This window comes from Archocentrus centrarchus, chromosome 1 (genome assembly GCF_007364275.1).
Source record: "Archocentrus centrarchus isolate MPI-CPG fArcCen1 chromosome 1, fArcCen1, whole genome shotgun sequence".
Classification (NCBI taxonomy): Eukaryota; Metazoa; Chordata; class Actinopteri; order Cichliformes; family Cichlidae; genus Archocentrus; species Archocentrus centrarchus.
The window spans coordinates 31,668,120-31,689,418 of NC_044346.1; the positions used below are offsets into that span (position 1 = coordinate 31,668,120).

General features: G+C 41.0%; 2 protein-coding genes across 2 annotated transcripts; one reads left to right on the forward strand and one right to left on the reverse strand.

Annotated features, from left to right (window-relative positions):
- Positions 1–1,257: 1,257 nt before the first annotated feature.
- Positions 1,258–10,241, forward strand: cant1b (calcium activated nucleotidase 1b). Its single transcript, XM_030753254.1, has 5 exons — positions 1,258–1,515; positions 5,237–5,827; positions 5,922–6,062; positions 6,371–6,574; positions 7,775–10,241. Exons 2-5 carry the CDS (start codon positions 5,290–5,292, stop codon positions 8,143–8,145), a joined length of 1,254 nt encoding a protein of 417 aa, XP_030609114.1. The 5' UTR covers positions 1,258–1,515; positions 5,237–5,289; the 3' UTR covers positions 8,146–10,241.
- Positions 10,242–10,309: 68 nt separating this feature from the next.
- ogal (O-GlcNAcase like) lies at positions 10,310–20,896 on the reverse strand. The gene is made up of 17 exons (XM_030753142.1): positions 20,509–20,896; positions 20,268–20,319; positions 19,670–19,767; positions 18,395–18,525; positions 17,952–18,123; positions 17,730–17,828; positions 17,483–17,622; positions 16,153–16,297; positions 15,735–15,833; positions 15,398–15,654; positions 15,152–15,326; positions 14,133–14,218; positions 13,420–13,512; positions 13,273–13,337; positions 11,626–11,746; positions 11,405–11,534; positions 10,310–10,637 (listed from the first exon to the last, which is right to left on the reverse strand). The coding sequence occupies exons 1-17, from the start codon at positions 20,579–20,581 to the stop codon at positions 10,501–10,503; spliced, it is 2,073 nt and encodes a 690-aa protein (XP_030609002.1). The 5' UTR covers positions 20,582–20,896; the 3' UTR covers positions 10,310–10,500.
- Positions 20,897–21,299: the final 403 nt, after the last annotated feature.

Consider the following 21,299-nt stretch of genomic DNA (forward strand, 5'->3'; position numbering starts at 1 on the left):
AATTAACACAATGGTCTTATGGAGTGACTCAAATCATTGCCAGTGTGTATGGAGGAGATCAGGCTAGAGGTGCAACAGTCAGTGTCTACAGCTAACTGTAAGACACGGTGGAGGCGCTGTCATGGTTCAAGGCTGCATTTCAACCAGCAGTGTTGGGGATCTTGTCAAAACTGATGCAACTATGAACACAAAAAGTACCATCAAATCTTGATCCACCATGCAATACCATCTGGAAAGCATCTGATTGTGAGAACAGCTTCAATTTTCTGTATGACAATGATCTCAAACACACTACTAATGTAGTAAACACATATCTGGACAGAAAAACACACAATAGAACACTATCTGTGATGGATTGGCCTCCTCAGAGCCCAAACATTATTGGAGTGGTGTGGAAACATCTTGGAACAAAAGGAGCTTTGAATGTCCTTCAGTAAGCCTGGAGAAGTATTCCTGAAGACTGCTTAAAGACATGACAAGAAAGAGTTCAGGCTGTGTTGAAGAATAAAGGTGGTCATACTAAATGTTGACTTTCAAACATTTTTGCCTTATACTGTATTTCCTTATATGTTTCAGCAAATCGCTGCACCTATTTTTCATTTTCTTAGCTAAATATAAATAAATGAAGGGTTACTCGAGACTTTTGCGCATTGCTATAAGCAGGATTGTTGAAACAGTTTAGAGATGGCCCCTTCCTTTTCTAACATGACTGTACACCATAGCACAAAGCAGGTCCATAAAGACATGGATGAGCAAGTTTGGTGTGGATGAACTTGACTGGCCTGCACAGAGTCCTGACCTCAGCCTGACAGAACACCTTTGGGATGAATTAGAGCAGAGACTGTGAGCCGGGCCTTCTCATCCAACATCACTGTCTGACCTCACAATTGTGCTTCTGGAAGAATGGCCAAAATTTCCCTTAAACACACTCCTAAACCTTGTGGAAATTCTTCCCACAAGAGTTGAAGCTGTTATAGCTGCAAAGGGAGGGCCGACATTACATTTGAGCGAATATTTTCAGCAATATAGTGTATAATACCATCTATAACAGTATAATATGCCTGCACCACACAATTTTTTAAAAATCTGTAAACACCCCTGCTCTCTTATAAACTCTCCAGCAATCATGCCATAAATATAAATAAATAATTTAAAAAAATGTTCTGTTTAAAGTAAAATTATATGTGGGTTCATCTATAAGGAGTTTGTGTTGCAGCTGGAGTAATGACGTATATAATTACTCAGTACGGACTGGGTTTGTCCAGCAGCGCTTTGCAGCCTTTTAAAAGGATGATAGATGTGATTCCAGTGAATGTGATGATCTCTCCCTCTGTAATCTGGGCGTCATTAGTAAGTCAGTATTAGTCATGGTGATTGCTGAGCCTAGGTGTGTGGCCGCCCAGTTTAGCTGCTCCTGAGTCTCGGAACAGGAGGAGCTAATCATCGAGAAACTTCCAACCAAATAGTACCGTCGACGATGGACAACCGGGCTGATTTACAGACCCTCTACGCCAGGTGAGTCTTCTAAGGCTTTACGAAGACATCGACCGTATAAACTCTTAAAGCATTTCATTGATTGATTTTAAATCTAGGGAATAAATTGTGATAGTAACGTTAAGATGCTAGCTGTTGTTAGCTGCATGGCTAACGGAGCCGGTGCGTTTCCAACTCTCGTCAAGTGTTTAGCCGATTCTTATGCGGCCACTTTAAATACGTTAAATTCTTTAACTTTTCACAGTCTGAGGCTCCAGTTTACCGTCGTGTTTGTGGGAGAAAGTCGGACAAAGTTTATAGACTGTCGTCAGGTGCTTTTTTTTTTTTTTTTTTTTTATTACAGGTCGTCTTGTCTCGGCTTTCGTGGACGCGGGTAGGCAACAAACGACAGGGGACGGGAGGGTTTGTTCAACCGGCAGCTAGGGTGACTGGATGCCCCATTTTATTTGGGGCTTCACAGTATTTATCCCTGGTCACCCCGTTTCACGTGTTTAGCCAGTGTCCCACATCTTTACTGGATGCTGAGCTATGGGTGCATCCGTCTTAAAATCCCCCAAATAATAAGCAACTAAACTAACGCTTAAAACAGTCTTTACAGTAGAAAAGTGGACAGAGGTGTACAAAACTGTCATACAAGACCATAAAACAAACGATTGGATATACTTTATTCATCTCCAAAGTTGGGAGATTCTTAGTCTGTAGATGGATTTAACATCCTCAGGCTGTTGTAACGTCATTATTGGCCAATCCTGTGGTAAAGCGTTTACTCAACTGTCTGCTGATCTGCGTCTTTCTTCGTTCTCTTTCCAACACTAAACAAACCAAGTGTTCGTGGCGGTTTTCCCTGTTAAACCATCCACTGGATTTGTATCAAATACATACTGTAGCTTCCGATTTGACACAGAAAAGCCAATAATGACCACCAGGGAGCGACTCCAGTGCTGGTGAAAGGTCTTCAGGTTGTATGGAAGTCTGTGCGAAAACAAACCCCTTCCTTTCAGGACATAACCCATGAAATCTATTTTGTAAATTATGCTCATTCTGTCAGAAAAGAGGATTATCCAGGGTACGCTCACTGGCTAACGACTTGTCAGTCAAAAGATGTTACATAACAAGACTTCATAAACCGTTGGGTGAGGTCACTGCGTCTCCATCCATCTTTTATAGGGATAATGGAGCCAAGCCTAGCTTTGTTTATTCAGTGTTAGATAAGATAACCTGTAAGTTGATGACTAGAGGAAAAAAAAATTCATTCATTCATTTATGTTATCAGAAAAGGTTTATCTTGATCGTGAAAACACGGTGCACTTCTTGCTAACATTGATGTAATAGCTGATGACTGACCAGGAATGCAGAAAAGCAGTAAAAGGTGAAAATAGTTTTGATGATATAGCACTTCTTAAAACACAATTCTTTTGAGAACACAATAAAAAAGATCAGAGTAGAAATTGAGTTTGCCAACCTTAGTGTCTACTTTTGTTTGTCTTTTGTTGGTTCCTTTTTCATTTGTTTTATTGTTGGAAGCAAAGTTTGATCCTGATTCAAAATGCTTCAGAACTTAAAAGTTCAGTTTGCTTAGTCATCTAACTGCTGGCCAAGCCTACTTCTTTTACCTTAATTCATTATTAAAACTTTCTTGGCTCTGCAGCAAGGGGGAGAAACTTGAGATCGTCGCAGAGGAGCGAAAAAGGAGGAGACTCGGTGAGATCAGATATTCGTGTGGGAACGAGGGCTGGCTGAAAGGGGACAGGGAGTTTATTATGGGAAGCATGCAAAGGAGAACAAACATGACAGTTGCTCCATGTGCAGGAGTGAAGAGGCAAGGCAAGGGTGAATAATTGAATTCTTCATACAGCGTACAGTGAGGCTGTGTCTGGGTCTCGAGGGATGGGAATTACAGGCAGTAGTGACAATGAAGGTTTTGTTTCGTAGCCAAGTGCTTGCTAATTTGACATGTGTGTAATTGTGTGTGTGGTTTGGAGAGCATGTTAGTCGGGAAATATGAACTTGTCTATAGAGCTGCTCAATAGGTGGAAAACGTGTTATGAGATTATGCAAAGTACTTCAGCAGCAGCAAACAGGATATTGCCAAGTCTTTAGAAGTACAGCTTGTTTCCTGTTTATTGTTGTTGTTTTGTTGATGCTGCTGTGACATAATTTGACAGTGTTTTGCTTTTTTTTTTCTGCTATCGGTGTTGAATTTACAGCTGCAGTAATGTTCACTGTTCAGGATGAAGTTCTTCAGTATGAAAAAGTGCTGTTGTATAGCAAATAAAAATAGGTAATCTTTCAAAAATGTACGTCAAATATATTTGTGGAAATTATGATATTGGCACATTATTACGGTAGTGTGCTTCTCCTTGAGCGGAAGTATTGAGGGTCACCTTGGCACTCTTTGTTTTTTACAAAACAAACACACCTGCTGTATTTTGTTTGGCTTGCCTGCCCTGCAGAGCTGTTAACTATTTGTGAGACCCGCAGTAGATCCAAGAGTCCATTTTTAACTCAGTAGACAATTGTTTATTAAAACGCCCACTACTAATGCTGGTCTTAAAAGAAAAACTCATCAAAGTTTATTCAGCACATCCATGAGAGTTCAATTTGTAGATATCTTCATATTGTCACAGGTATTTAACTTGTTTTCTTGGTTTAAGGCTTTAATACATTTATTCACTGAATGTATAACCAGCAGAAGATAATACTACCACACAATCACACAAACATTCACCAGGCAAATTCTGTATCACTGAGTAACTTCAGGAACAGAACATCCTAGCCTTGCTTGTAACTCAGTGACTTGCATTTTTCTTGTAACCTAATGAGCTTTTCTCTGAATCCAAAGAGGGCCGGTGCTTACCATAAGACATAAGATCTCTTCATGTCATATGGGCAGTCATATCACAGTTTTTCCTGCATACCAGAACTTTAGGGGCTTCCACTCACTATAGGATGGAATTTGCTGTGTGAAATTGTGCTACTGCCTTTTTCCACTTAAGGTTACTTGGTTTACCCTTAACAAAAAAAAAAAAAATTTCCTGGAAGAAGGATTTTTACAAAACACATCTGGAAACTGCATAGCTCATCTGTACCAACAATATTTACCTGTGCTGTCCCTTACAAATTAACTAATAAAATAAATGTAAAAGCTTTGGTAGCTGGCAGCCCTCCATTCAGAGAAAGTAGGAGTATTCTGCCTGAACAATACAACAAAGATCTGCTGTGAATACAGAACAATGGGAACAAGAGCCCGATTTTCCAGCTGGTCGTCCTCCGTCCTTTGTTCATTCTTTCGTCTTCTATAACTACAATTTTCTGTTTGTTTTTTTTTTACCTCAAAATGTACTTAGATTTTTGTTTAAAATTAAACAAAGTGGCAAACTTGAATATCAGCTCTAAAAGTCGCTTTTCATTTTTTTTTTTGTTTTACAGTACCTCATAATGGGCACGAAACAGTTTGATGTGAGCTCTGTAGATATCATGTCTGTATACACAGAAATGCTCTAATGATGGATATTAATGTAAATTTTACCCATAAATCAAATGAACATGTTTCCTCTGGCTTATAGCCACAGCTGTAGAAACGTCTGCCTTCTTCAGCTTCAGGTTACAGTAGTATTTTCTTTCTCTTGTCTGTATCTGGTGTTCTCGCGTTTGTATCTGAGCTTTTTTGTTTTACTTTTTAGATGAGACGCATCCTTCATCACGCCCCTCTGCTGATTATCCTCCTTGTGCTTATTTCCAGGCTGTAATCACCCTCAGACCACGCCTGACAGTAAGGATGAAGACGATACTTCAATGACCTCTTTTGGCATGACCGTGCGAGGCCTCCCTCTGGCCTTAGCATCCATGACGCAAACCGCTACCTCTGACTCACGTTTCCACCCAAAATGGCGAGCGATCGCTATGGCGACCCTGCTGGCTTTAGTGCTCATGTTATATTTGCACCGGACTGCAGAGGACTGGGACGGTCCAACCAAAGGTTACTACCGCAACAGGGTTCACAGCTTTCAGATGCTCAGTCAGGGAGAGGATGAGATCTTCAGGGACACAAATAGACAAACTGCACGAAACCTCGCCCGCCAGCACAGAAGGGAAAAACCATACAATTACACATATCCGTTAAGTCCGCCTGAGAAGACACTGCATGGCACCCGCTACCGTATAGGTGTGATTGCAGACCTGGACACAGCATCGCAGAGCTCGAAGGATCAGACGTGGTTCAGCTACATGAAAAAAGGTCACCTGAGCGTTTCAGCATCCGGCGACAGACTGGAAGTGGAATGGGATCCAGAAGTGGTCACCCTGGAGAGCCACCTGGCTGAGAAAGGACGAGGTATGTGAACTGAATTAAGAACTCACATTGATGTGTCGTAGTCACATATAAGTATTGTTTTTGTGCTCAAAATAACGTGTTAACTCCGCTGCAGGTATGGAGCTGTCTGAGCTGGTGGTGTTCAATGGTCACCTGTACACTGTGGATGACCGCACAGGTGTGGTGTACAGGATTAATGGCAACCAGGCAGTTCCTTGGGTTATACTACCTGATGGTGATGGCTCAGTCTCCAAAGGTGAGTCTTTTTCAAAACTCCTAAAGTCTCACCCCGGTAATACACTGGGTGTGTCTGTGACATTGCATCTCCATTTTGTCCTTCACGCAGCTTCAAATCACACCGAGAACATAACTCAGTATACCGCTGCTGATATAAATAGTTATCCATTTTGAGGCAATAAATCAAATATGTTAAAACTAAACCAATGTATGGTAGTCCATTGCATAGTCACACACTGGCACTGTCAACACTGTTTGTCTTCTTTCACGGGAAAATAAATGACCAAAACTGTCTCTCGCGCACGTGCCTGTGGTTTGCTCGAGCAGGTTTCAAGGCCGAGTGGCTTGCAGTGAAGGATGAGCACCTGTTTGTTGGAGGCCTGGGGAAAGAATGGACGACGACCTACGGAGACGTCATCAACAACAATCCAGAGTGGGTGAAAGTTGTTGGAGTCGGTGGCGAGGTGGAGCATCAAAACTGGGTGCCACTCTACAACACCCTGCGAAGTGCAGCAGGGATCAAACCACCAGGTACTGATGGGGCTGTTTTTATCCTCCTGCACAAAATAAAGTGGGAGGATACTGTTTGTCCATCTGGGCATCTGTCCATGAGGTTTTCCTGTCTATAGACTCCAAAACCACAAGGAGTTGAGTCATGAAATTTGGCATAATGTGTTCTTTACTCTTCAAAGATGTGCAACAGGAACTGAAATATGTGTTATATCTTTACAAACCCAGGGGTGGCTAAAGGTATTTGGATAAAAGTTTAGGGCAATGCCTCCGAATTAGGGCAAAATAGTTTTGCAAAAGGTAATAAGATGTCTGCTGAAGGGTTTTCTATTATGAAATGGGGCTGTAATGATATCCTGACTATATTTTCATTGATCGCGGCAGGTTATCCCCATCAGATCTTTTGTGCTGACTAATATTTGCTGACTACTATTTGCAGATGTTTCAATCAGACCAAAATCGAAGGGAACAGGAACTGTTTTGTGATCTTCTTCAGGAGCCAACATGGCTGCTGTGCTGACAACAGCAGTTCAAAAAGTTGTAAATTAAACAGCTTTTATCCAGCTTTTTACTCTTCTTACCTTCAGTGCAGCCAAAAAACATTTCCTTTATGCTTCAGTCAACAAAACAGAAACACACAGTTAACAAACAGTATTTGTTAAATAAGAGGCCAGTCCCTTTCCTCTCATAAGCTGGCTGAACACTAGAGAAACTTGCAGTCTTGAAGATCAAGCTTAAAGTCTTCCCAACCCTTCGGCTCTCTTCTGATGTAGTCAGCCAGATTTGTGTGTGAAGTCGTCCCGATCTATGTGCAGGTGATTATTAAATTGAGACAAGTTTAAAAACAGCTATAAAAAGCTATATTGTCTCCAGACAGTAGCCAGTGGCTTTCAAGATTGCATTTCAGCCCATGTGTTCTCCCCTTTTGCTTTTGATTAATCAGTATTATCCAGACTAGATGCTGCGACCTCTGTTTTATTCGTTTGCAAAATAACTTCGCCTGTTCAAACAAGCATGGATGGGGATTGAATTTTGGCATAACTGGGCTGTGCTTACAACCAGTATGAGTGTTGGACAGCTTGAGTCTAAAGTCTAAAAGAGAAATTCTGAGGCAAAAAAAAAGCTTAAAAACTTTGTTGCAGGAGGGACAGAGCAGTGTGAAATGTGGAAATTCTGTCTAACTCCCTGCATTCATTTCTGTTACCTCTCTTTGCTCTCTAGGCTATCTTATCCACGAATCAGCAGCTTGGAGTGAGCGTCTCCAGCAGTGGTTCTTCCTCCCTCGCCGTGCCAGTCACGAGCGTTATGAAGAGACTGCAGACGAGCGGCGTGCCACCAACTTCCTCTTGTCCTGCCCCGCAGACTTCAGCTCCATCACTGTGCGGCGCGTCGGACCTCTCAACCCCACGCGCGGTTTCTCCTCTTTTAAATTTGTCCCGGACACGGACGATCAAATTGTCCTGGCCCTAAAATCAGAGGAGGACGCAGGCAAGATTGCCACCTATATAATAGCGTTTACACTAGACGGCCGGGTGCTGCTTCCTGAGACAAAGATAGGAGATGTAAAGTATGAAGGGCTGGAGTTTATTTGAAAGGGGCAGGGCTGAAGGTGCCGCTTTCCTCCATGTTAAGCAGATTAAAAAGGTGACTGACTTTTAAATTCCTGTTCAGGTTTCAGTTGAATACGGTGTGACCAATTTTAGACATTATGTAATTATGATGATTGAGAGGCACGAGGAAAGATGAGCGGGAAACCCCGAAGGACAGTTATGTGTCATCAGCCACAGAGTGGCTGACTGATGCAGCCAAAAACAGATGTTTTAAAAGGCGTATCTACTTAATTCCAGCACTGCTACACTGCTGTTTAAACCTCCTGGTTTGACACTACTGAGCCTGTTAAACACCAGGTAAAATCTAGATCTCCTTTCCCAAAGCCAAACTCTGCAGGTCAGACACTCAGGGAAACGGGGTGAAAAAGCATTTAAGAAAAAAATTGAAATTAATGTTCTTACATTAATATTTAAGGTCACTCGTTGCTTTGAGTTGATCTGTATAGACACAGATTTTTTTGTCATAATATAAATGCGGTCTAGACATGTTCACTATATCTATTATATATATAAATCTATATTTATATGTAAACTGTGCTATTCTACACAAGCCCAGAGGGATGTGCTATGAAGCAAAGTTGATCAGTTAGTGAAATATGTCTAAGGTCAAAAGTTTTCATTGTCTCAAAGGTGACGTGTCTTTTACTGTTGGCAGAGACCACAATGCTGAACATGTAATTTGGGTTTTACATCAGAATTTTGTTTAAAATCAGCTGTAAGCGCCACATGTTTACTCAGTTTTATTTTTTTTTTTTGATGACATGCTCTAAGAGTGATTCCTTTTCACCTGAGAGGATACATTTTTATATATGACATGTTCAGGTAGTAATACTGCTGCAAAGCCGTTCAGTAAAGTTACTGCAGTGGCAACTGTTAGTGAGACAGAAAATTCATTAAATAGGTGTGTTTTTGTTAGGTCCTGCTTTGCTAAGTTGAGTTTGCACTGTCAGTAGGACAGCCTATAGAGGACAGATCAGAGAATTGATTAGTCTTTAATTATAAATCAACAAAAATTATTCATTTATTTGGGCCAGAAACTAAAGCGACCCAGGTGTCTGAGTTGAATGCAGTTTATTTAAACAGATCCAGTTTAATGTTTAAAAGCTACAATGCACAGCTGTCGTGTTAGAAATAACCAGCATCAAGTGTGCATTGCATTAGTACAATAGTCCAATTTTTTTTATTCTTCATGACCCATTTCTCCTGACTGGCACTTCATCAATTTTGTGCATTAGAGGGGGTCAAGATGTCTCCTTTTATTGTAGAGAGCCTGAAGCAAAAGGGATAAAGCTGCTTCCAGCAGGATGTCAGCCCTCTTACCCACATTAGCTTTAGTAGATCTGTAGGCTTATTGAGAGGAACACGAGAAATCTGCTGACCTACAACATGCTGTGACGTCAAACACACACCTGAAATTTCATCTGGATGGAAGTGTTTTGTCTTGTGTTTTCTTTATGGACTCAAACAGGTGTTGTACAATTCTATTCATTTACACACAATAAACTGGTTTCCTCCTTTCTCTTGGCTGGTCGGGCATTTGCCGCTGTAGGCAGCGGTCAGGCTCTAAATTTATAGAACTTTGTGGCGCCAACAGGAGTTCTTGCACTTTATTCACTGCAGCAACAAACTGTTGTTTGGTGCAAACCATTAAAAATAATGGGTTTCACATCGAAGGAGTGCTGCCGACACGTCCTGCGTGAAAGCTTCTTATCAAAGCTGATAGCCGTTATTTTTCACTTAAGGATTTGTCAAGCCAGAAATGCGAAGAAAGCCTGGCCAAGCTGAGCTTGCTTCATAATACACCCCTCACCTCAAAAGTTGCCTCACATATGTTGAATAATTATGAGCTTCTCAAGACAACATGTGAAACACCAGCTGTTTAATGTAACCATAATTAAACATATATTAATATATTTCCTGTATCCTCTGAAAAGATATAAAAATGTCTTCATCTTGCTTAAATATCTTGAGTGCCACCTCCAGTGAAATGTGATTTAAACGACAAAAATTTCAATGTTGCATCTGCTGTCTTTTATGTTTATTTAACTTTATTAAATCAACAAATTGATCTACAAAAATACTTATACATTTTACAGTCTTCATGTCTACAAAATCAACAGTAATGCATTACGCTTTTCACTATACAGTAGTTTGTTATTCAGATTTAATCGAACTCGGAAATGGGAGGAAGATCACATGGCTTAACTGACTGAAGTGACAACAGTTTGGATCTGTTTAACATGCTGCAAAGTTAGCAATTATTCACATAACAGATTTATTTATTTTATTTAATCTCAACACTCAAACCCTGAGGAAAGTGCTCGCGAGCAGCCTCGTTCACAGGCTCGTTGCCATTATGAGGCTGTCTTGAGGTAGCCCGTCCATGTGGACAGGTTTGAAGGAGCCCAGTTTGGAATAGAAGTCGAGCATCCTCCGATCGCTCTGCCTCAACTCGCAAAAGGCTCCTCTGGACCCTGAAAGGAAAACGACAATGGTGATTTTAAAGTGTTGAATAACGGGGATGCTAAAAGCTATACGTGCAGTAACTGTAGAGACAAAAACAAACTTCCCAAGGACAGCCAACATCCTCACAGCTGCAGCAGGTTTCTCTGGATTTCCAGAGTCATGCATAAGAAATGGTGACCAGTACCACTCAGTTTAGATACCCACGTGCAAATATGTTGAGAAATAAAAATAATATTTTATAATTAGGTGTATATTACAGCATTAAAGGGGAACCGTTATGCTTTCCCTTATTCTTTCATATATACTGTTAGAAGGGTCATAAGCATGCTGTAACTGCAGGTATTCCTAATGGTCATCCAAGCCCTACCTACCTGATGTTCAAACCTTTCTCCAAGGGGTAGCCAATCAGAAGAAAGCTGGCTTAAATTGAGGGTGGCCTTATAGAGAAGAGGAGCTAAAACTATTTGAGACAGTGTGAACTGAGAGGCTCCATTAAGGCCCTGCATAAGATTATAATGAACTGTGATTCATGCAGAGCCACCCAACTACAATCCCAACAGCAAACATATGGAGCTGGAATATAAGCATAACAGGCCCTTAAAAAGCAAAGCAATCTGTAATATAAATATCTATAGGTATGAATGGATATTGCTCTAAACGGAACAGCTCCTCCTTGTGGTTTATTTTCTGCCTCATTAACCTTAAGATGTGAAGTTGTTACAAACCAGTTGGATGTGCTTCATGATCAAATACATAGTGTGAAATCTCAACCTACCACTGCTCCTGATGGAGGACAACAGCTGACCAATCATACGCTTGGCGGGACAAGGATCAGTGACCCGAGGGAGCACTTCCAGAGCAACCACTGAGGGGAATTCCTCAAACACTGTGCCACTTACTGCCCTCTAGAGGTTGGAAATAGAATACAGTCGAGTGACACTGCATATATGGTTTTACTGTACTCTGGAAAAATGTTCACATCTTGCTTTTGAGCACCTGGATCTTGGCTGCAGCTGGTTTGGCATCAATGAGGGCCAGCGCATAGCCACACAGCCCGATGTCATCCTCCAGGACGAGAGCACAGAGAGGGGAAGGAGGGATGTCACCTGCTGACAGGCTGCAATGGGTCAGGAAGAAAGTTTAGGTGATGATAATCACATTTACAGAAGGTTTAACACCCTAAGTAATTTAAAGAGCATGTTATCAATAGACCTGCTGGATTACTTGTCAAAATGCCACTTCCTGACTCTGTTCCCTCTCAAGTACACACCTGATAATTAGATGACACAGCCGCAGCTTCCCAGTTTTATTTTTGGATTATTCATTAATTCCTAGTCCTCTCTGACAGCTATAGACTGTATATAAATGATAGTGATAGCCATCATGACATCACTTGTTGCCTAGTGAAAGTAATGGGGATCAGAGTTTCCAAAAATCAACATAAATTCATCAGGAAAGCGGTAAGTGAGGTTACAGCTGAGGGCAGAGGGGACTACTATGAACGGAGTTCAACACAGGCGGGCTTTCTTTGTGTTACAAAACCCCAGCTGGAAATAACGGGTCTCACAACGGTGGTTATCAGCTTTCCCTGTTAAACCAGGCTTTCTGCTTCAGGCTCCGTGCGCGCTCACATAAAAATGGGTGTTTTGCAGGTCACAAGTTCTCCTGCAGGCCGCCTACTCCAGAGACATCAGCTGATGATGATTATAATGATAAAATAGTGATTAAAATCTTTAAGGAACATAAAAAAATATAATAAAAATATGCAACGTTGCAAATAATAAAAAAGATTAATGCTGCAGAAAATCAGTAATCTGGTGAATTAGCACACAGAGCAGTAATAAACATTTTAATTGCAGTTAATTATTTTTAAAATCACTAAGTGCGCTCTCAGTGCTGCTGTTTATAAGGTGACGGCTGCAAATTAGAGCTCTGAAACTTTAAACTGCATCCATTTAAACATTAAAGTTTACCGCCTCGCAGCCTAATAAAGGAGACGTGGAAATCGCTTTAGTTGTCAGCACATTGAAGTGGAATTGATTCGATTGAACAGCTATCTTTGCTCTGTGCTGTGTTCTAGTAGCTTCAGTTCCAGCAGTGTAAAAGAGACTTAGCAGCAGATTAGAATCATGTATAATAACATTTATACACCACCAAATTAATACAACATATAACATGCTGTAAATAAGAATCTGGGAAAACGTGGCACTTCCAGCCAATTTTAAACCAGAACTTGGAACATAACCTGCTTTCAACCAGGTGTTCAACATAACGATTTAGCCAGGTAAGAGAGAGAGCCACTGCTGTGAAACAGAAAACTCTGACTTTAAGCTTGATGTAGCCCACTAAGCCATTAATCTGGTACCTGAGAGCTATTTTCCTTTAAACTTTCACACAACTGGACCATTTTTTTTTTTTTGGCAAAAAAGAGTCGCCGCCCCCTGCTGGCCATTTGAAAGACTGCATGTTTATGGCACTTCTCCATGACTTCAAATTAAGGCCCAGAAGTTTCAACAGGTCATCTAAGTAAATATTTTGGATTTTCTCTTTGTTTTCCATTTATAATGTTTCATTGTTCAATGAAAAAAAAAAAATGCTGACAATATAAGCTGAATTATTCGGGGCAGTATAACTGACTCTTACCTGTCGCTGATAAGTGGAGTTTTGCCGTCTCCCTGCATCTCCCTGAAAATCCTCTGTACCTCTGACTAGAAAAAGAAAAGAAAAAAAAAAAACTGCATCACAGCTGAATTTTAACCAAAAGGTAAAATCGTTGATCTGCGTTCTCACCTTGTCCTCGGGGCAGTACGGCCTTATGCAATAAACTGCTGTCATGGGAGGATGTCTGAACAGGTCCCTGTTTCCATGTCCTGGCAGCATTCTCTGTGGGAATGAAAGAAAATGGACACCAGAAACATAAAATTTAGATCCCTAGAGACAAAGATCACACTATAATTTAAAATCAGGTGGCTCTAGCATTGCAGGGTGGTGCTTTTCAAATATGTACTGTTATAGTGGTGAATGTTAATATTAAGCATAACAAAGCTTTAAAATAATGATATCAGTATTTGTGCTGTAAGCCAAAAGCTCAGACTTCAGATTGCTCTCAGTTTCAGACAGTTTTTCACTCTTGGACCTTAATGATGTCAAAGCACACAGCTCTGGAGGCCCCACCCATCTTTATAAAGGGCAGCCAATCAGAAGAAAGTTGGTTTGAAGGGAGAGGATCTAAAGCAGCTTGTTTCAGACAGCAGATGAACTGAGGAGCTGCACCAACGCTCAGTATAAGATAGAGGATTATTTGGAACTGCGACTAATGCAAAGCTACTCTGGTAGAGTCCAAAAATAAAAATATGGAGCTAGAAATTAGCATGATATGTTCACATAAATATTCCCCACATTAATAGTTTACTTATAATATATCAGCTAGAGACCTTGTCTTATTACTGACAGTTATTGCTACATGGGTTTTATATAATAGCTCATTGCACTGCTTAGTTTACCTGGAATTCTCCAGAGAGGCCTCCTCTGAAGCCCCAGGGTTCAGGATCATCGGTCATTAACTGGGCAGAGGCCTGGCCATGTCCTCCTGTGGAAGGCAAAAAACACAAATATTAAAAGCTACAGTAAGAGGCTTGAGTTTACATTTTAGCTCCTAATTTGACCAAAGTATAATCACCTCATTTATAAAGATGGGAGGATTAGTCATCATCATTTTAATCTAAATGCAGTTCCCTGCTGATTTTTATGGCTGCTGGAGTTTTTGATAATAAGAAAATGCAAACAAGTTCATCTGTTATTACAGGTTACAGTGGGAACTGATGTCATAAATCCTATTTAAGCCCAAAAAAAAAAAAAAAAAAAACGTATCAAAAATGTTACATTTTCGTTACAGGAACGAAAGAATTAGTAATCCATTTCCTGAGGATAGTCTTGCAAGGCCAAGTTGTGTGATTGGTAGTTTGATAGAAGACATTCTAAACTTAACCTGAATTATCAGACTCCTCCAGGGCAATGTGCATGTTTACAAAGTGGGTCTTGAAAATGAAAAACATGCATATACTTAACAAAATTGTTTTCTCGGTTATAATTAGAGCACCATCTGGAAACTCCAGAATTTTTGTTCTATATGTCTACTGATGTTTCTGTGGTACAACCTGCCATATTTGTTCAGTCTAGGTTTTTGAGGTATTTAGATTTCAAAGTGCACAAAAAAGAAAAACCATGCTGAGAGTGGGTCAGCAGACCATTTAGTGTTTGACATAAGAAGCTAAAATTTCACAGCAATCAATATATATTAAAACTTTGGAATAAAATTTTAGGGAAATCTGAGTTGGCTGATCAGAAGGCCCACGATGATTTGAGATGGAATGACCCAAAAGGTAAGAACACCGTCACCAGTGTTGGTTTTGCAAGATAAGTGGAAAACATTATTTTTCAGCCTGTTTGCATCTATAACAGACAGCTCCATTATAATGATCAGTCCCCTTTTGATTGCTTAGAATAGGAAAAGTTTTCTCACCTAATGTTTTCACGTAGGCTCGAGCCAGACCGACCCCACTCTTAATGTCGCAGATGTAGTTGTACAGATCATACAGGATGCTGCGATTCGGGGCGTTCGACAGGCGGTTGAACATCTGCACCACTGCATCACACGCGTTATCGAACTGCTGCGCTCTCGAGTGCCACTCTGCTGTCTGAAAAACACAAAATATCCGCATGAGGACAACACGTAGAAAAGAACCTGCATTTGTAATATAAACACTACCTTGTCTGTCTCTGCAGCAGCTGCCTGACTGTGGTTTTTGAGCCAGTCCAGCTCCTGCAGCATGGTCCTGGCTGTGGTACCGTGTTCATAGGGCAAGTAGAAGAGGTCAGAGAGCAGCTTCAGGTCATCCAGGGTCAGAGGCTCAGCTGTGTACAAAGGGTTCTCTCCAGGACCAGGAACATAGGGGCTCTCACCCATATCTGTCTGCATGGGCTCCTCTTCTGACAACTCTTTTTTGAGGCGAGAATGACAAGGCCCTGAGAGCACAGAAACACCTCGTCTTAATGTGACAACTCCCCCCTTTAATATCATTAAACTGTCTTTAATAAGGCTCTACCTCCTGGTTGATCCGTGGTCATGAACTCCTCCAACCAGTCTGTGAGGGCCAGATTCAGGGCTTTCTGTGGGCTGTAGCAAGGATCCTGCTCTTCATCGCCTGGTGGTGAAGGTCAAAGAAAGTGAGAATGCTTAAGCTCTGCGATCCCACAGACTGGCTGGGAGTGTATTCCCAGCAAACTTAGCAGCAGCACTGACAGCATTTCCTGTCAAAGTCAGGCCGTGTCTAATGAAATAAAACATCCTATTTAAATTATTCTAAAAAGTGCATGTTGGGTTTTTTGTTTGCTTGTTTCACTTGATTACAGATTTTTTTTTTTTCCTACAGAGTCACTGAATGCAGTTAAGAGAGCAGTGCTTTTTTTGGAAAGTAGAAAAACTGCATTTGTCAAACTATCAAAGAATAACTGATAACTCACCCATTTCCACATCCCTCGGTCCTCCTTCAATGGGTGCTTTACACCATGTTGCCAGAGTGTGGATGGCCACAAAGTTTGGGTAAAACTCACAATTGGGATTTGTGAGCACTCCCCTCAGTTTTGGAATCAGATCAGTGGGTCGATCCTTTTTGGGGAAGAAAAATATATATATATAGATGCTAGAGTCAGACTGGACCATACACAGTGGCGGTTTCTGATATGCGCGACATGGGCAGCCGCCCAAGGCGGCTTTTCATCTAGGGCGGCATGACCCTCCCTCCAACACATTGCGATCGCCGCAGCAGCGCCTACCGCACTACTCCACTTGTGGGATAATGGGCGCCCTCTGCCTGCTGTGTGGTGCATGTAGCTTTCTGCCATGACAGACAGGTTGTAACAGAAGGAAAGGGGCAGGTGGGGGATTCTCTCGTCTCGGTTGCTGAGCCTAGAATTACGGAACCCCGCAAGGGACACGAAAAAAAAAAAAACTTGAGCGGCAAAAAAAAAAAAAAAAAAAAAAAAAAAAAAAAAAAAAAGAGGCACTTTTGCGAGATCTCGCAAAACTTTTCAATATTAGTACATAGGCTTCCGCGTTAATCTTGATGTCCATGAGGATGAAAGGTTTGGCGAGGGATTGCCAGCAAAAGCCGCCTTTATTCATAATTCAGTTGGGTTACTGTTGGCTGTAACCACGCCAAAACTGTACAGGCATGAACAGAGGTGGGCTGTCACTGCTGGTGAAATATGGTGAAAAGCAGCCAAAATTTTTTAACAACTCACCCAAAGCTGTGTATATTTAAATATATATCACACCTGGTGCTATTAACATGAGTTTCAATGGAGGTTTTGTTGTGTTGGGCTGGCAACAGTCAGTCAGATCTGACAACCCTGGGGATGGGCGGTGGTGATAACCTATTCTGCTTCAGTGCTAATGGCAGCTGGAAAGGAAAAGGTCAAAGCCATCACGTGCGCAGTTCAGGAAAAAGAGAAAAGAAGAAGAGGAGAAACAAGCAAAGATAAAGGTAAGCAGAAGCTGTGTAATATTTCAGTTTCTTCTATGTTTTTTCAAATAAAAATGTAAAAGAAATTCTGAGTGTGCCTGTGATGGTGGGGGGACCTTCTGTTAAAACCTGTCTGTCAGACCATGGCAGAAAGCTACATGCACCACACATCAGGCAGAGGGCGCTCGTTACCCCCCCAAGTGGAGTAGTGCAGTAGGTGCTGCTGCAGCGATTGCTATGAGGGGGATGCTTGCCCGGAGCGCCAAACAGGCTAGGACCGCCACTGACCATACACACAATTAGTCACTGTTATAATGCAGAAAAAATACCTTATAGGGTCCAAGGAAAAGCCTCTGGGGATCATAATCATTGGCATGAATATTGTCCCAGATGACTGGTGCCCTCTTCAGGACTGAGGATACCTCCTCTATGGATTCAACTGAGATTTTGTGGGATACTACCTTTGGACCTAAATAAAACAAATAAAGTAAAAAAATAAAATAAAATAAATAATTAACCTTGGGGAAATTCAAGATCTTGGAAACAGGTTCAGGGTCAGGTTGAGTGTAATCTTACCAGTCCACAGTATGTCTACGCCAGGGAGGAGCTTCTCTCCCACTGTGTTCAGGTATGAGGACTGGGTTACGCTGGGTGTACAGAAGGCAGCACAGTAATCTGGAGATACAGAGTGGGTCAGTGTGGATGATGAAATAAATGATTGTAAATTTTTTACCACAACAGTTCGTGTTTGACTGGACTGTACACCATATCACATTTAATTCAGGTTCCCCGTCTGACCTGTAGGACAGAAGAGGAAGACCTCGGGCTCTCTTAAGTGCTGGTACACCTCGTTAGTGATGGCCACCTGAGCGTGGGCAAAGGAGCTGAAAGCCTGCTTATCAGCTGGGCACATCTCGGTCTCAATGTCGTCAAAGAGTAAAGAGAAGGACCTGCAGCCAAACTCCCTGACCTGAAGAACAAAGTGAATTTCCTTCTCTGAAACTGATCAGATCAAGTTATCATCACTTTTCTTACTGCCACCAACATTAAAATGGCTGTTCCACCTAGAATTAAACCCATTACAGCAGCCTCTGTGCAATCTACTGGCCTGTTTTAAATGTTTCCACTTTACTGCTAAATGATGCACTGTCCAAACCCTCAGAGACCCATAAGGCTAAATACAACTAGTGATTACATATTTTCTTCTGCTCCACCCATCATCTCAGCGTCCAAAGTCCCACCTGATCCAGTTTCCTCTTCAGAGCAGCTACTTCTTTAGGGTTGGAGAAAGTAATGTCCAGGCCGGGTGAGATTGCATAGACGAACACGACGTCGTGCTGTTTAGCTGCTGATATCAGGGCAATTAGTTGTTCTGGAAAGAGAAAAAGAGACAGAAGAAATACTATTTGATATGGAGATTAATGATGCATTTCACATTTTCAGTTAATAATCCCTTTACTTCCAATCAATCAGCAGATTTAAACCAAAATGTTGAAATTAGATTTGGCTTCTTTTGTGTCTGCAGGTAAACTTTATGAGAATGTACAGGTATGCGAGATGGTCCAAAGTCCACTGACTAGATGAGGAGTCGGAGACATGATAGTTAAACTTCAAATCCTCCTCACTGCCCTTCAGACTGTAATGTCACTGATAACATTCAGGCGGCCAATCGAGAGGAACTTTAACCATGTCTGAGGAGATAACGATGAGTCAGAACAGGATGAGTTCTAAAGAGGTGATAATGACATTTTAAAAATGACCACACCCGTTTCATTTTATGTGGTTTATATTTTATTTTTGGTTCAGTTCATAACTACATCTTTGTACAGTTGTTAAATGCAGACCCAGATATATACAAGTAGATTTAAATACATAAAAGGTTCAATTTTGTTGCAGTTAAATGGATGGTGCAAAGTAATTTAACACAACAGACTTGGCAGGAACCTTTAAATGTTGCTTTTATTCATATATATATATATATATATATATATATATATATATATATATATATATATATATATATATAAATTTTTAATACAGGTTTTTTACTAGCTCTAAATAGGCCTTTGTTAGGATGGTGGAGTATACATGGAGGCACAGCTGCTTTGCAATTCTATCAGACGCGCCTGTGTTACTCCTTCCATTCTCCTTTTATTTTTGAGCAGTTCAGATTAGATAAAAAATAAATAAATAAATAAGATTAGTTTTATGCTTGAGTAGATGAATGCAAACTTTAAGAAAACAGGTTAAAAATATATTTATTACAATCTGAAATGCATGTAAATTTGTTAGCTAGACTGAAGCTGCATCAAAGCCATTTATTAATTTGCAAAAAGTGTTGGCAACATGCAATGAGCGTTTTTGATATGTGTGCAGGTTGTTTTTCATCCATATCCTTAAAAATAAGTAGAAAATATTCTCATTGAAGAAGAAAACCATAACTGAATTTCATCTACCTCCAAGACCCCAAAGATATTTGTGCTTTTGGATAACGAACGTGATGTTGTGAGACTCACCTGCCTCCTCAGCAGAATATAAGTCTCTCCAGTACATCCTGTGTTTGTAGTCATCCTTGGGGGCATAGAGGTATGTGTTCATACCCCACTTCTGCTGCCTGTAAAACCCGACCATTGTGACAGAAGTTAGAAATAGTCAGTATGGAAGATCACGCAGCACAATCAAAACTTTTGCCTATCTTTTTATTCATGCAAATGCACTTTGGTTAGAAGAGTTGAAGTTTACAGGAGAGGTGTTTAGAAAAATTCCTATGTTTAAAAGGTAGAACATATTATTTTGGGAAAACCTCCCGTTGGCCTTAATCAAGGTGAAAATGATCTGAGATTAACTGAAGAAAATACTCAACTGCCTAATTTAGTTAAGCAACATGGACACTATATTTGAGGAAAGATGGAATTTGTATGGTGGTGAATTAAAGGTAAAGCGCTAAACTAGTCATCCTAGCTGATCCTTCACATTTTTTATGTAAATTATAGTTTGGAAATGAAAAAGTAAGTAAATTTATGGCAAACGCAGCAGCTGCATTTGTTGCTGCTGCTGTTGTTATTATTTCTTACTACTTTAAGGAAGTGTAAGCAACTGCTCAAGGCCACACACCTCTTAAACAGCTCTGTTCTTTGCTCCATAGTCCATGGTCGTCCATAAAATCCTGCAACAAACAAAGGTCGAGTTAGATTTCAAATCATGTCATCTGACCAGAAGTGATCGATATTGATTAATTAATATCCTCAGATGGTATCTGGAAGCATTCATGAAGCTGTAATCCAGCAGAACCGCCACAAGGAGTCTGGATTCTGGCGGTCGTGGTGTTTGGGCCCCTGATCCCGGGGCTGCTCACCTTCCACTACGCCGCTGATGAAGCGTGCAGTCCCGGTGTGGGGCTGCCCCTTGGCACTGTCCGGCTTCGACATATTTTCCTGTAAAATTCAGAGTTCTCGTCTCTTTCTCCTGTTTGAGTTCAGCAATGCTCAGACCGCAGCTCCAGCTCTGACACGGCGACACTGACAGTCATGCTTCTACACGCCAACCTTTAAATTAATTCGCATTTACTGCGCCTTATTCCCACGCCTGCGCAATAACAATCAGGTTCAAACACCTGCAGCATTGCGCAACATCGCGCAAACACGAATAAAATCTAAAGCTGTAAATACTGGAAAAGGAAAGGCAGCTATTGTTTAGTGAGGATGACTGAAGTTCAGCTCCTATTCAGACGCAAGTATCTGACTACCGGGTGGACGTCTTAAAGAGACAGTGTGCCCCTGGCTTAAAAGGATAACACCAAAAAACAGGGAGGAGGCCACGGAGTTATTATAGTTCAGCTGCTTCATATTTCTGTTTTTAGTTTTTGTTTCCAGCAGTTTATTAAGTTAGTTTCCAGAGGGGACTTGCTTGCTTCACTTTAGTTTATAGCTAAAATGTAAAGTTTATAGCTTAAGTTTGGTTAGATTTAGTCTTTCTAATTATTGCAATATAGAGAGTGCATTCACCGGTCAACTTATTAAGTACACCTGTTCAACAGCTACTTAACACAAATATCTAATCAACTGATCATATTACAGCAACTCAGTGCATTTACGCTTGCAGACATGATCAAGACAACCTGCTGAAGTTCAAACTGACATTACATTA

Coding starts and splice junctions, on each gene's coding strand:
- ogal (XM_030753142.1), bottom strand. CDS start 20,581: ATGTCGAAGCCGGACAGTGCCAAGGGGCAGCCCCACACCGGGACTGCA. Junction 13,338..13,419: donor CGTACTGCCCCGAGGACAAG/GTGAGAACGCAG, acceptor TTCTTTTTCTAG/TCAGAGGTACAGAGGATTTT. Junction 11,747..13,272: donor ACTCCACTTATCAGCGACAG/GTAAGAGTCAGT, acceptor GACCCATTGCAG/CCTGTCAGCAGGTGACATCC.
- cant1b (XM_030753254.1), top strand. CDS start 5,290: ATGACCTCTTTTGGCATGACCGTGCGAGGCCTCCCTCTGGCCTTAGCA. Junction 5,828..5,921: donor CCTGGCTGAGAAAGGACGAG/GTATGTGAACTG, acceptor ACTCCGCTGCAG/GTATGGAGCTGTCTGAGCTG. Junction 6,575..7,774: donor AGCAGGGATCAAACCACCAG/GTACTGATGGGG, acceptor TTTGCTCTCTAG/GCTATCTTATCCACGAATCA.